The sequence below is a fragment of the Ruditapes philippinarum genome, unplaced genomic scaffold (assembly GCF_026571515.1).
Source record: "Ruditapes philippinarum isolate M1 unplaced genomic scaffold, ASM2657151v2 ctg3961_1_1_1_1, whole genome shotgun sequence".
Taxonomy (NCBI): domain Eukaryota; kingdom Metazoa; phylum Mollusca; class Bivalvia; order Venerida; family Veneridae; genus Ruditapes; species Ruditapes philippinarum.
This window is the reverse complement of record NW_026858506.1, coordinates 79,138-94,866: the sequence shown is the minus strand read 5'-3', so window position 1 is coordinate 94,866 and position 15,729 is coordinate 79,138. Positions and strand designations below refer to the sequence as shown.

Below are 15,729 nucleotides of genomic sequence, written 5' to 3'. Positions count from 1 at the left end.
TTATTCAAGAAAGGCTTTTTAATTATATTTTTCCTCTACATAATCAACTAATCAGTAATGAAATTTACAATGGAAAAAAATAAAAGGATTTCATCAACAGTTTGTAAATGATTGTGAAAAAAATTCTTGTCGAATATTTTTATTCAACTATGGCAAATCATTATTACTATGTGGTGTATCCTTACATTACATGCATTATTAACCAGCATGAATCTGAAGGATCAAAACAATTTTATTTATTTGTTTGCAAGCAACATAACTGTAGTAATGTACTATGATAAATTAAACAGTATAATTACAACAAACAGTTTTGTCTCATTGATAGAACACAATCTTTATGAAATATCTTATATACATATAATATGTATTTAAGTATATAAATATGCCATTGGCACTATGACATGGCTTATGGACACATAAAATTTGTAGTTTTCATGTGTAAATTGAACTGAATATTACATTGCAGATTTTTTCTCAAAGCTTCATTTGTAGTTTTGGGCTAAAGTAGATACTACTTTACTGTAATCTATAATTTATTTAGCTTTCATTTTATATTGAGAGCACCTGAATTACTGTGCATACCAGCCTTTACACATGATACTGTAAACCTGTCACTTTAGTAGTCAGTAAGGGAACTGAGCAAAAATAACCACCATAGTAAAATGATTAAAAGAATAATTGTGGCTTGCATATGGTTATTATAATCAGATTCCTGTGCTATAACTTTCTTATTTGATTCAATAACAAATATCTTTGAAGCCATTAAAACAAATCTGTCAATGTATCACAGTGATTTTTTTTCCAATTTTAAAAACAACCTGTGGCTTTCTGAAGGGGAAAATATAGTGTGATTTACCAGAAAACAGGGAAATCTAGTGACATCAAATTCACATTTGATAAAATTTTCACTTTTCAATTCAATTTAACATGCATGGTACATAGCAGAGGCTATTTATAGGGAGAGGTTATTGATATAAGTCAGCCAGGCTATCTATAGGGACAGCTGTCAGATATAAGTGAGATGCTGTTAAGTCATGGTTTTGGTAAAAAAGTGCACAGGGCATTTAAGGGGAAAATATTATTAACACTTTTAGGGGAAAATATACTTATTTTGGGCTAGGGGAAACAGCCTTTTTGGCTGTAAAATGTAGGGGGGGAAATCATTGTATTAGCCATCCTTATGTTTAATTTATGTCAAAGTAATGACTTCAGCTGTGTTCACACAATATATTTTTAATAATTTTTTAATAGCTGTCATTCAAGTATGCCAGATTCCTTTCACTAAGAACAAATTGACAAAAAGTAGTAAATTATTAAAGTATGCAAGTAAGCCAAGTACATAGACTCTTATAAGGATCTTACACCGGATACCTATAGTATACTGACTGGAAATTCTTGCATAGCAGACTGGAATTTTTGTTCATTTTACCCATGCTGGACTACTTCTCAAAAACTACTGGTGCAATTTCTTTCTAAATTTACAGGAATGATCAGTACCAAAAAATATGATAAACAAGATCGACAAGGAAAGGCGGCATTCAATGAACGCAGTCCAAGTCTTGTGTGCATATCATCAGCTTTTATGGTTCAATAAATTTTGTTGGATTTATGGCCCTTTAATTATATATTTTTTTAAAGTTTGTCCGGACAGTATTTGAGAAGTGTTTCTAATTTCTTTTCTGGTTTGTAAAGTTTCTAAGCTTATAATTCTCCAGACGATGACGCCTTATATGTCTCCCAACTTCTCCCTAAAGTCTCCTCACTACTCCCTAAATCAGCTGGAGGGAGAAGTCACTTCTCCCTAAAAATTTGACCTAGCTCAAGCCCTGGGACTACTCCTATTATACCACTAATGCAATTTCCAAGAAACTTTCAGGATTGATTGATAGGTCAAGTACTTGCACAAGCACAAATTACTCGAGTTTCCCGCTTGAATGATTTTTGGCCATGTTATGGCCCTTGAATGAAAAGGATGTTAATAAAGTTTGTCAGGACTACTCCTCTTATACAATTACTGCAATTTCAATGAAACTTTACAGGATTGATAGGTAGGTCAAGTACTTGTGCATAAATTGATAATACACAAACTTTTCACTTGAATGATTTTCAGCTGAGTTATTGCCCTTGAATAAAAAAGTGTTTTGCCCAGTTAATGATTTTTGGGTCTCTTGGTAGCTGCAACATGTGACTGGCAATCATGAGGCGACACATGTTATCACTGTCAGATGGCCCTTGTTATTAGCTTAGGAATATTCCACATAAAAAAAACGACCAAAGTGGCTACTACTTTAGTGTTAATGAATGAATTTCATATATGGAATAACATTCTCTGGATTGTTCTTTTAAGATGACCAGACTTACCCTGACCTTGAGTCACAAACGACCTTGAGCTTTAAGGTCAAATAACTGAATTTTGCTCTCTTTTTTTCTGTAACTGACTACAAATTTTGTATTAATGAATTGTCTCATAATTAGACTGAATAACCTTTAGGACAAGACATTCATGAAGATCAAATTATCTTTGACCTTGACTTTTAAATGACCTTGGCCTTAAAGATGCAATTACTGAATTTGTTAATTGTTTTTGCTTGGAATGGCGATTAAACTTTGCAATGAGTATATGGAAATTATTAAAATTACAATGCATCTTTATCTGTGTGTCAAGTTTCATAACTCTGACTATTTGTCTTTTTTAACTTAGAAAATATCACAAAAATGTACCAAAGTGGCTAAAGCTTAATCATTCATGAATGAATTGTCCTTGTGGATACATTGTAGACCTTCAAGATGATGAAACTTACATTGATCTTAAGTCATAAATGACCTTGACTTTCAAGGTCAAATAATTGATTTTTTTGTGATGTAACAGACCGTCCCCATCTCAGGAACCAGTAGCAATATTTAATTGAACTTGAAATATCCTTGCAATATCACAAAGAAACCTTTATCTTTAATGGTGGATAACAATATAAATCAGTGTGAGAGTTTATACTTTTATTTTACAAAAAATATTGAATTCAGGATGAAAGTTTATTTCATGAAGAATGAGTTCATGTACAATAAGTCATAAAAACATCATAAAGAGTCTTCCAAGATTATCACTGATGTAATAAGTAATCACACTTCCAAAGATTATTACTTAGTTATGTTGTCACCTACATTGTAGTTTTTACACTTTTCAAGATCTTCAATAGATCACTTTTGTCAGTAATTGCAATCACACTTTTTCAATATTGCAAGGATATCAATACCATATGTTAGTATATTGTATTTTTTTTCAAATTGTCAACAAAAGTCATTGATTTCACATTTATAATGAGTATGACATTTCATTTACTTAGTCACTGGCCAATAAAAAATTCTGTTTTGTTGTTTATTCCTTCTGTAGGGTTTCCAAACCAATCTTCAATATCTTGAGTATGCTGGAAAAAACAAACAAATGTATTTTAATACTTAATTAATATTAATTTAAACAAAGAAGCTTAAAAACAGAAACTGAAACAAGAGTGAAGTTGTGACATAAAATGCAAATTACTTGTTTTGTGCTGAATCTAAATAAAAACAAAAGTAGTTTTATTTAAATTATCATTTGCAAGTACATACCACCTGAAAATGATCAACCAAAGGCAAATATTTCAGAATAAGAAACAGAACACAATTATCACTTATAAATGTTAGAATATATAGGTATTAGTGTAAATATCTAGGTGGCTCAAAATCAACCAAGTCTCTTTCCTATCCTAATCAGTTCCCCTCTAGCTAAATATTTCTGTCTGAACTAGGGCTGTCATTGATGGAAAATTTTGTATTGATATATCAAGAGACAAATATCGACTTTGAAAGTAGATAAATGAAAACATTAAAATATGCATTATGAATTGGAATCATGGTGTTATGCATGCTTGTATTAGACACTACAAATACTACAAACTAACAGAAAGTTTTTTCTGTTATTTTTGTCACTGACATTTGAAAAATAGTTTTAAGTTCATTATAAGACAAAGTTAGCCAAGAAAACTTGAAAAAAGTGACTTCTCTTATTAGGCAAAATAGAGAGGTATATACCGGTAAATAAATTTTAGCTTTTATTGATATTTGAAAGTGTGTATCGATATTGTATTGGATGATATAGCGATATTAAATGACAGCCGTAGTCTGTACTGGTAGCCCATGAAAGATTTTTATATTAAAAAGGGGCTACTTTTATACATGTACATTTACACCATGAATAGCTGTGATAAATTCTACATTTAATCATTCACTTAAATTTAAATAGAACAGAGAATTTGGATACACTTACACTGTACTTTTCTGTCTTGATTAAAAATATTAAAGATTTTTGACAAGTATTTTACTTCATACAATTTACAGATGCTTCACCCCCGACACTTCACCCTAGACCCTTTTTTGCAGACACTTCAGCCCTCGGACAGTTCACCCCTCATTTTAAGAAATTTGATTGAGACACTTCAATCCCCATTTTTTTTCTTTTGTGTTTAACAATTATTTCTGTAGAAAATGTTAAATGTATTCAATAGTGATTGAGTATCTTTATTGTTTTAACCAAGACGTTAAGATATATATGTCATAACATATTTTATTATTATTCTATCATGTAATTGACCAAAGACATAGAGGATATTCAAGTTTTTTCTATAGATACATGATTTATTTTCATCGAGTGGTATGAAAATAAATATTTCATCAGTGGCGGTAGCCACAAGTGAAATATGGTAATTTTCATGCCACAAGATGAAATAAATCATGTATTTATAGAAAAAACTTGAATTTTCTGTTTATTAATATTATATACATTTTACTCTTTTTTTGCGATAAAAATGAAGGACTTTCCCTTAAAATTTGTGTACTGGCAGAATTTAAAAGAAAGTAGTCCGGCAAGACACCAGTGAAAATACGGAAAATATGTTTCACTGCAGTGAAAAATAAATTTTTACAGTGAAAAAATCATGTATTTATAGAAAAAACTTGAATTTTCTGTTTATTAATATTATATACATTTTACTCTTTTTTTGCGATAAAAATGAAGGACTTTCCCTTAAAATTTGTGTACTGGCAGAATTTAAAAGAAAGTAGTCCGGCAAGACACCAGTGAAAATACGGAAAATATGTTTCACTGCAGTGAAAAATAAATTTTTACAGTGAAAATACGGAAAATGAAAATACGCAATTTATTTCATCAATATTTCTCAATATTTCATTTATAAGACGTGTATAATAAAATGGATATATTGTTGCTTTTGCCCTACAAAAAAGGCTCATATCACAGTTAATGGAAAATTTTTAGCTCACCTGTCACAAAGTGCCATGGTGTGCTTTTGTGATCGCTTTTCGTCCGTCCGTCATCCGTCCGTAAACTTTAACTTTAAATGACATCTCCTCATAAACCACTAAGCCAATTTCATCCACACTTCACAGAAATGTTCCTTTGGTAGTCAACTTTAAAAATTATTCAAAGAATTAAATTCCAAGCAGAACTCTGGTAACCATGGCAACAAAAAGAAAAAACTTAAAATATCTTCTTTTAGAAAACCGTAAGAGCTAGAGCTTAAATATTTGGCATGAAACATCATCTAGTCAGTGTCTACCAAGTTTGTTCAAATAAATGCCCTGGGGTCAAAATTGGCCCCGCCCGGGGGGGGGGGGGGTGTCATTGATTTTCCTTATTTGTATATAGTAAAAACTTAAAAAATCTACTTTTAAAAAACCCAAATAGCTAGAGCTTAGCTATTAAGCATGAAACATCTTCTAGTGGGTGTCTACAAAGTTTGTTCAAATAAAAGCCCTGGGGTCAAAATTGGCCCCACCCCAGGGGGTCGTTTTTTTCCCTTTATGTTTATAGCAAAAACTTAAAAAATCTTCTTTTTAAAAAACCTTTAGAGCTAGAGCTAAGATATTTAGCATCAACATCTTCTAATAGGTGTCTACCATTTTTGTTCAAATAAGGGCCCTTGGGTTAAAATTGGCCCCACCCCAGGGATCATTGATTTTCCTTAAATGTATTTATACCATAAAGCAATGTTAACCTTTTCCCTCATATAAGCGTGTTTCGACGGCTTTTCGCCCCCCCCCCCCCTCCCTTTTTAAGGCCTCAAACATTGAAAAAATGCTCTATTTAGGCCCCAAGCACTGGTTTTCGTTTGAGAAATGTTGTTAAAAAAAGTGACCACTTTTTCGGCGCGGTCCCCCATCCAAATGTTACATCAGGGGGTTGCCAGAAGGGGGATATGTCCCCTTCTGTTTGGGGGGTTTGGAGGAGGGCTGATGGAAAAAAACAATGCAAAATAGTGATTTTTGGCAATTTGAGACGTCCCCCCCTTGCCATGGTAACAGGAAATTTACGATTGAGCATGCTGTTACAGAGGCTATGGTGTAGTCAACATTTGTGCCAAGTTTCATCAGTATTGAAGCATTTTTCATAGTTTCATAGCAGTTTGAACTTGTTACAGGAGGCTTTTCAATGAAAACGGCCATTTTTCGCAATATGCTCATGGGGTAAAAGGTTAAGATGGTTTTATCAGACAAACAGAACTTCCCAACCTTTTCCGTGTCGTCTGCAAAAATATTTTCTGAAGTATTGATTTACCTAAAATGGGGTTAAGTTTTTGCGCATGGATATTCAAACTAGAATTCCCCAGGTGTTGCTTATTTTTGAAAGTCGCAAGTTCTCTTACAAATGTAACTTTAAATAAAAGGAAAAACTTCAAAACAAATAAATCATTGTACTGTTTAGCATAGAAATCAAATGTCTCTCTGATTGATGAAGTAATGTGGATGCCTTACTGGTAAAAATAGACTACTGGACGAAAATGATAAACGACCAGAAAACTGCTAGGGGACGGAAACTGCTAGGAAACCAGTATATTTTTATCTTTCATACAATACAGTATTATTTATTTTACATACAATATTATTTAGTCCTTTAATTAAAAAGTTATTAATCAAATAATATTAAAAATAATTTAAATAAATAAAAAAATTGGATGAGGGGTGAAGTGTCTTGACGGGTGAAGTGTCTGCCGTCTGGGGGTGAAGTGTCTTCCTACCCTTCAGACAATAAAGCTCTATATAAAACAGTTGTTTAAGAAATAATATATCCCAAACAGTGATTCTATCGCTCAATAACATCACTGTTTGGAGTTCGGATGCGAGGAATTATATCACGAGGGCTTAGCCCGAGTGATATAATATGCGCATCCGAACGACAAACAGTGATGTTATCAAGCGATAAAATCACTGATTTGGATATATTATTTCGATTCTAACACAACATCAACAAATAAATGTTGCCGTACTTGATAGTTAAGCAAATTTGCGCCTGATTTGTTTCCGTACTTATTTTCAGCGCGTCGGATTTTTAGTGGTTACGTCACGTGTATAATGATTACGTCACATGCATAATAACAAACACTTTCTGTTCTTCTATGTTCAATAGGAAAAAATGCGGGTCTTGTTAGAATTGGAAATTTAACCCTAGTCTCTAGTTGCATGTCACATTTCTACTTTTAAATTAAAATTTTTATAATATTATGCTTAAAGTTCCTTTTATCTGAGTGTAAGCTAAAGAAATACATATCAACGTACATCTACTTACCAAAAGTTTTTAGCAAATTAAGTCCTGAATCCAGGTCGGCAGGTGAATGATTTGTACATCTTTTTCTCGAGTGTATATTTGTAAAAATGGAGGTTTTTTTTTAACATTTTTGAAACCTCATCAAGAGTGTATTGAATATAAATCTTAAATTTTCTTCCATATTCTCTTATTATAACTTGATTACATTCATTATAATTTTTACTTTTGTAGATTTTAGACCGTATCCGAAATATCAATCCGGGCACTATTAGACTTCTAGCTCTCCGATTTACCGCAAGCTCCCAACATCATGTAAGGATTTGGCTATCCAGGAAACATACTGTTTCTTTTTTTAAGACAATAAAAAGTCAGTTCTGCATTCGTAAAATACGTTCTTCATACAATAAAACATTCATTTAAAATGTTAAAATATTCAGAAAATTGCCTCCGCTGGAACGGAGATTTCCGGTTAGCTGCGTTGTTTGGCTAATATACGAACGAATTATTTTCATCGGATATTATTATGATTAAATCTCCGTCGATTCCAAAATGGATAGTAGCTGGATTTGTTATTTGAGAAAGGGAATGAACAAATCGTCTGCTAATCGGCCATTTTTTTCTTCTTCATTTTTATCCCTTAACTTTTTCCCTTAAAAGTTAATGGAGCATATGGCTACCTTAATATTTAAGGGAAAAATCGGCCAAAATTGAGGAATTTTTGTCCTAAGGAGTTTTATGAATAGCAACTAAGGAAATTCTTAAAAAGTAAGGGAAATTCTTAAAAAGTAAGGGAAATCTTACGTTTTTTAAGGGAAATCTTAGAATCTAAGGGAATTTTTTCCCTTAGGAGCTTTATGAATACGGCCCCTGATTAGTTTTGAGTCATGGCCCTTGGAATGGTTTAAGAAATTAAGGTTTCTTCTGATATGTGTGTTATAGAGCATTATGGTATTGAGATGTTTTATGTATTGTTATTTGTTGCTTTTAGAGAGGTCCTCATGTTTACAACAAAAAGTTTACTGTCCTCTTTCTGTCCAAAAAGTCTGTGTCCTCTTTCTGTCAGTTGCAGGACTAAAAATCCCTGCCAGTTACACAGTCTCACTGAATTACGATTGTATGAATGACATTGTAAATTAACATAGTTACAAGTACATGCAAAAATTGGGTCATTCATTATTTTAAAGCACTGCAGGTACCACAAATAATGACATAATAAGCACTTGGTCACTTTCATGAAGGAAACTGCTTTCATTTAACATCCTAATAAATATTTTTTCAATTATGACTAAAACTAGTCGAGCCTTTAACATAAAAGAGACAGAAATGCATAAAAAAAAATAAGAAGAAAAATTCTCCTATTAAGTACATTGTATGTGTAATATTCATTTTATTGGTACATTATTGTGACCTTACCAACCAATGAATGAGTAATATGATATGCTCATACTTCTTACTATAACAATTCAATGTCTTATTTGAATATGAGAATGGATGGAGTGTGAAAAAAGTAATTGAAATTTGAATTTAAAGGAAATCATTAAGATGGATTCCAAAAGGAAAGGGGGAATGTTTCAGGAAAGAAGTCATTCACACAAAAGGAAATAAAATCTACCAAAATAGCTGCTGACAATGTCTTTTCTACTTTTGAGTAGTTCTAAAGTGCAGGTTTTTTGGGGTTTTTTTTATCAAATGTGTACATTAACTTCAACATCCTGTTAGTGAAGAATTGTGGGAAATGCATCATTAGTTTACCAGTCTCTGTTGAATTGTGGGTAATGTTCAAGTTCTGAGCGGTACATGTTCTTTTGTTGTTATTTTTGTTATTGTAGGTTTTTTTTCAACATTGGTGATATATAATCCCCACACCAATTAATTCTTACACCACCATATATATTGATCTTAAAACCGCAAAAATCTAATGTGGTTTTAAAGGTACTGTTAGCTGATCAAAATCTCATCCATTACAACATATGAATAGACCACAAATTTACAGAAATCTTTTAATGGTGCAAATATTCAGTTTTATTTCTCTGATGGGGTAAAGGTGCAAGATTTAATAGGGGTCATAAAGGTGGGTAGGTGAAAAGTCATCAAAATGAAAGTACATTTTTGTACAAAACAAATAGTAAACGCAACTAAAAAAGTGAGTCATTTGTGGCTTGAATCACCTTTTCCTGTTTAAGAACATAACATAATTATGTAGTTTGTTTAGGTCTTGAATCAGCAAAAGAGCACAATGTTGATGCTTTAGAATATGCTAAGATGTTAAGATTAAAAATATACTTAAAGGCCTATGCATGTTAATGTTCGGTGCACTTTTGGTTTCCCTCATCACCAATAAAATCCAAAAGTTGCGATAATCTTAGTGAAAGTCCATCATCCCCTCTTCTCCCTGAAAAAGAAAATATGTAAATAATATAAGAACATAAATAAGTAAATAAAATCATGAATTTAGATATTTGCATCCTTTTAAGAATTTCCCTATGCAAATTTTGCATACATTTTATGTCGATTATAGGTTTTTATGTACTTTTATGCATGTTTTGCATTTTTATGCATGCTTAGCATATTTCTAAACTTTTTCATGTTAGTATAATGTTTCTAAAAGAAGGGAAAATTGTTTTGCATGTGATCAGATAAAAATCAACATGTTTTGGCTATGAATCGAGATAAAAATCGTTAAAATATTTTAGCATGATTTAAGTCGAGTTAAACTTATCTATCTGGTAACTTTTTAAGAAAAAAAAATTTTCATCAACATAAAAGGCAGCAACTGTGCATGCATCTATTGAATAGAATTTACAAGCCATGAATTTCATGCATGATGCACAAAATGTTCCTCATCAAATTTGAAGAATGTGAATGGAGAATATATTAACCAATATAGGAATGTAAACTTTGATAACTTCCTATGTTAATATAAATCCTTATCGAAAGAGATTAGTCTTTGCCACAAGGCTCTGTTCTGTTGTTAGCTCAATTTCTTTTCTTCCTCTACCTGTTAAAAATTCACCCTTTTCATGTTATAATTTTCTAAATTTTATTGACGATAATATTATATATTTCATGAAATTTTGTTTCTATTTGTAGATCCAACACAACATTTAAGTTGAAGCACCGAATACGTGTCTGCGAGTTGTGGATTGCCGACTGTATAGATATTGTCACGGAAATTACACGACCCACGGACCGATCATTCGTGATAGGCTGGCCTACAACAAACTTTGTTGCTACATTCAAAAGTCTGGAGTTAAAAGAAACATGGCTCAATAAATTCAAAGAGTAAGTTGGTCCTTACAAATACTGCATATTAAAGTGGATTGGTCCATAACGGAAAGTCTGTTGTACCATAAATACTTACGTTGATAGTATTTTGTATCATACATGACAAAAAACCTTGAAAGAATTATATATAATATGAAAGTTGTTGATCGTGTGAGAGACATATTATTATATCTATATGTAGCAGATAATAAATTGTTCTAGAACAAAGTATTATTTTTCATCATATAAATGTTCTTACTAAATCACTGAAAACTATATCAATATTCTTTTCAAGAAATATTTTGTAAGGATATACAGGTGATACATTTCTATTGTTTTTATCGGTATTATAAATACGGAAAATGTGACCATTGTAGACCAATCCACTTTAACCCTTAGCCTGCCAGACAGCAACAGTTTCTGCCCATGCAACTGATGCAGAGCATGATCAGCCAGCACAGCAATGCTGTATGATCAATGTCTGCACTGTTCGCTACTCAGTAATTATTTTAAAACTTACCCTAAGTATGATGAATGGTTTCATCCTGTCCTGATTAAAGGATGGACAAGTCCATTTAGAAAAGGGTTTTAACTCTTTTGAAAATGTTACTTCTTTGACAGATTTCATTGGTCATTTTGTAGACTTGAGCATTGTTTATTGTGATGCTTTATTTCTGTCTTTCAGACAAATAGACGAGGAGCGTGCCAAATTAAAGCCAAAATGTTTACAAATAAATGTGCAAAGTAAAGAAAGTGATAAGGTATGTAGTTTTGACAAGATTATTTATGGAGGAAAAATAACCCATATAACTTCTGTAATTGGGACACATGTAACAAACAAGTATTTTACACAACATAACATAATATGGTATAAAAAAGCTTTAGCAATATACATTGATTTCATTTACATATGAAATATTTGCAAGGATTAAGTGTGCACATAATTATATTGAACAGGAAATAAAAGCCAACAAAAATACAAAAAATGTACCTTTTTCATTAATTGAAATTTCAAGTTTACATCACATATTACAAAAAAAACACAGATTGTTGTTTTACTTAAGAATATCTTAAAAAGATGTCTTAAGTATATTTTGATGTAATTTTCAACTGTTAATCACATAGGTTTGGTTTGATTCTTGTCAGAAATTATCTTAAGATTTAATACAATATAAACATAATGACATATTCAAGTCATGCAAAAGATAAATGATTAAATTTCACTTTATCATTCTTAAAAGATTTCAGTGCTTTAAAAATTGTTGTTACTAAATATAGAACATCCTGTTAATCCATCATTTACAGGAAAATAACTATGCTTTGTTATTAATTAAGTTTCAAATATTTTGCAAGGAGGGGAGAAAATTTGTAAACTTGTGAAATTTTATTAACTGGTCAAAAGATTTTATAACACGTTCTCTGGAAGTGTGACAAAATTTTTGCAAACAAGTTGACCATTAAAACTCTTTGATTAATCAAGTTGGTGATTGGACGATGAATGGCATGAAAGTGACATGTAATTGTAAAGTAATAATTAGGTGACAATATACAAATAAAGATTAGGTTGATCCACTTAATTGGACTGAAGTGAAGAGTCTGAATTCATTTCACCATATATCTGACAGTTTTATTACTGGTGCCTTTTTGTTGGTATTTTTTTCATCATCAGTATCATATATATCTTGAATAATAAAAATAAAAATTCAGTTTAAAAATTGTTTTGGTCACATAGGTTACAGAGCAAAATAAAAGGATTTATAAATATATAAGATGTTTTTATGAAATAAATAATGTGATAAATTACAAAGACAATATATTAATAATATTTGTATTCTAGATTTTGTGGGAATTATTAATGTGCTTTATTTAAAATGTACATACAAAAGTAATTTTTGAGATTTGAAAGTTGTGAAAATTCAGAAGGCAAATTATATGTTATAATTGCTATTTATGCTATTTCTAAATGGGGTCATCAGGAACAAGATTTCAAGTAGGACTTGGAGTAGAGGAAGTTAGTTATGTTAGTTCATTTTTTAAAATTTATTTATGAAAGTTTTTATGAAAAAATATTATTTTTGATATGAAAAGCATATTATTTTTGTTTAAATTTGGTTGTGAAATTATTTTGTTTGAAATTATTTTTATATGAAAATCATATTATTTTTGTTGTAAATTATTTAAGGTGATGTTGATTTTTATCTTACCATGATTTGAATGATTATTTCAGGCATGCCAGGTGGAAGTAGAAAGTGTAACTGATGTCTTGTCAGTGGTCAAGTCTTGTGTTGAACAGCTAAATATGACCGTAAGTACTATTATTCTGTATTTCAAACTTGAATTTGTTTTTTGCAATCAGGGAATTCCAACTTAAAAACATTGAAACAATGTCTGGATTATATAGAAACTTCACATGGACATAAATTAGACATGAATTTATTCAGAACTTAAAGATGATACAATTGATATGTTTGGCTCTGTTTTTAGGGTTTATGGTTCAACCATTAGTTTAAAGTTTTGGAGTCATTTACTCCTTGTTTTTGGCTTGTGAATTTTCAAAATGTAATGCTTTTTCTTCTTTACCTATATAATGGGACTTCAAATGTGATTATGTCAGACGTTTTGCAGTCTCTGACTTCCAAGTTCTGGAACTAATGGAAGCCCTGATTTGAAATATATAAAGGAAAAAAGCACAAAATGATGAGGTTAACTCTTTTTTGCCTAACTTTGTCATTTTTCATCTTTTGATGGGGTGGTGTTTGACTATGTCCCTTGTTAGGTTTATGTTAGTGTTTGATATATGGTTCCGCAGTACTGGTTTAATATGAATTATGCTGACACCAGTACTGATTTGACTAGTATTAAAGCAGACATGCATGTTATTTTATACTGACCTAATTGTTTTTGTGATGGTCAAACTAAAATTATCAGTTATCCTTCTATTATCATGATAATATTATCACACTGCAAATAGTATTACTGTAATAATAATATTTAGTTATCTTATCTGATAATGTCTATATTAATCTTATTAGGTTAATTTGTATAATTATGGTGAACAATTGATGTAAATAAACTTTGTATTATTTAAATATAGCCACTACTCCTACATTTATTTTGTCCAAAATTGGTGATAAACATGTGGATCTCTTTTCCCTGCATTTTTAACGTCACTAAAAATAGATTTCACGGAATATGAACATGTTCATTTATGAAATAAATTATAGACAAAAAGGTAGGAAATATAAAATATGGTTTATATCAGAAATAACTGTAAGGATTTTCAGATGATTTTCATTGTGGCGGGCACAAAATGATGATTTCGGCAGGTAAAAAATTTTAATGTGCGAGATGTCAAAACATTGGAAATTTATATACTTCATTGTCATAGATATAAAAACAAATGCTTTGTCAAATGTGAGTTGAAGACATTTTTGGTGGGGAAAAGATCAAAGGAGTATGATGTTTTAGTGCAGTGTTTGCATGTTTGTTTAGAAAATGACATTTGTAATACGCTAGAAGTGATTGACTTTTCGTCATTTCTTGTAAAAACAATAGAATTTAGCATTTTGGTTTTAGGCAATTTTTGATGTCACTGGTACATTATGATGTGTCACCCCTCATGATATATTTTTTCTTGGACCCTTTTTTGTCTTGTCGGTGCAAACTGGTCAAAAACCATGGGAACAAAATTTTGTTGAATTTGCAAGAAAAGTTAATATACATGGCTCTATTTAAGCCTTTTTTCGTGACAGTGTTTTAAATTTAATTGCATTGTTAATTTCAACAAAACCAAAAACGATGTACCTGGAAGGTTCAAAAATGATAGAATAAGTAAGGATATTGTGTGGTGATGGGGTTAACTTTTGTGTTGCTTCCGTCTATATGACTGAAATACTTATTACTGTTGGGGAAAAGGCGTAAAATGAAACAAACAAACAAAAATAGTGTTGCTTTCAAAGGTTTTTCAATTTCTTAGGATTAAACTTATTGCTAAATTATTTATGTCAGTTACCATGGCAATACACACAATTTTTTTCTTTCTTTTTTTTAAATTATGAAATTTTACTAAAACATGTACATTAAAAAGTTTATCTGGTAAAAAAAACAAAAAGTCAGTCATCTTTGCAAAAGGAGTGACATACATTAGAAAAACTGTACGTCAGAAGGTTTTGTAGTAACTATGCTTAAAATTTAAAAGTACACATGTTTACTAAAATTTATCACCCAAAACGATAAACGGGGGTAAACCCTGGTGGGTTGGTTTAAAAAATTTTAAAGCCCGCCCAAATTTGACCGGGAAAGATAAAAATGCAAGGACAGGACAAGAGGACAGTTTTAAGTGCATGTAACTGCTGCGTTTGACATATCTCATTAGTATACCACGTATTTCTTCATTTCTTACGTTAGGAAGTTATGTACTAATACGCCAGCACTACTTTTCACCTGATTTTGACATACACAATGAACTGTATTGTTTAATGAGGGAGAGCTGCTTAAAAGTACAAATTTTAAAATGTAAAGATGTGTGTCTGCAAAGTACAGCAGAAAAGTAACAAAATATGTTTGGGATTGTTTATTAGAATATTGAACTAGGGTTTATTTCTTATTTGGTAGGAGCATTATTTTGGTGGCATGTAATAGAAATTGCTGAAGCCCTGAGTTTTATTTATTTAGTGTTTAAAGTTTGCATATGCCATTCAAGATCTCAATTGTACTTTTATAATTATTCATGGTATTAGCATCTATATGTTCAATCAACAAGTTATGAAATACGTTCAGCAATAGTATACTAGATTTCAGTAGATTTCTAATCAATTGATATAATGATTTTGCATACTGGTAACTTTGGCAGGAAATCGTGTTACAGCCAAACT

At 31.0% G+C, this 15,729-nt stretch overlaps 1 protein-coding gene and 1 long non-coding RNA gene across 5 annotated transcripts in view; one reads left to right on the top strand and one right to left on the bottom strand.

The window, feature by feature from the left end:
• The window catches only part of LOC132753416 (uncharacterized), an 81,740-nt gene that overhangs the window by 42,804 nt on the left and 23,207 nt on the right, over positions 1 to 15,729 (top strand). For all 4 annotated transcript variants that reach the window (XM_060743878.1, XM_060743880.1, XM_060743879.1 and 1 more), the window contains 3 exons: positions 10,682 to 10,873; positions 11,541 to 11,616; positions 13,083 to 13,160. In XM_060743878.1, coding sequence (XP_060599861.1) covers positions 10,682 to 10,873; positions 11,541 to 11,616; positions 13,083 to 13,160 — 346 coding nt within the window. The remainder of the gene's footprint in view (positions 1 to 10,681; positions 10,874 to 11,540; positions 11,617 to 13,082; positions 13,161 to 15,729) is intronic.
• LOC132753415 (uncharacterized) lies at positions 3,038 to 7,792 on the bottom strand. The gene is made up of 2 exons (XR_009628951.1): positions 7,613 to 7,792; positions 3,038 to 3,422 (listed from the first exon to the last, which is right to left on the bottom strand). It is a non-coding gene; the product is annotated as an uncharacterized LOC132753415 (long non-coding RNA).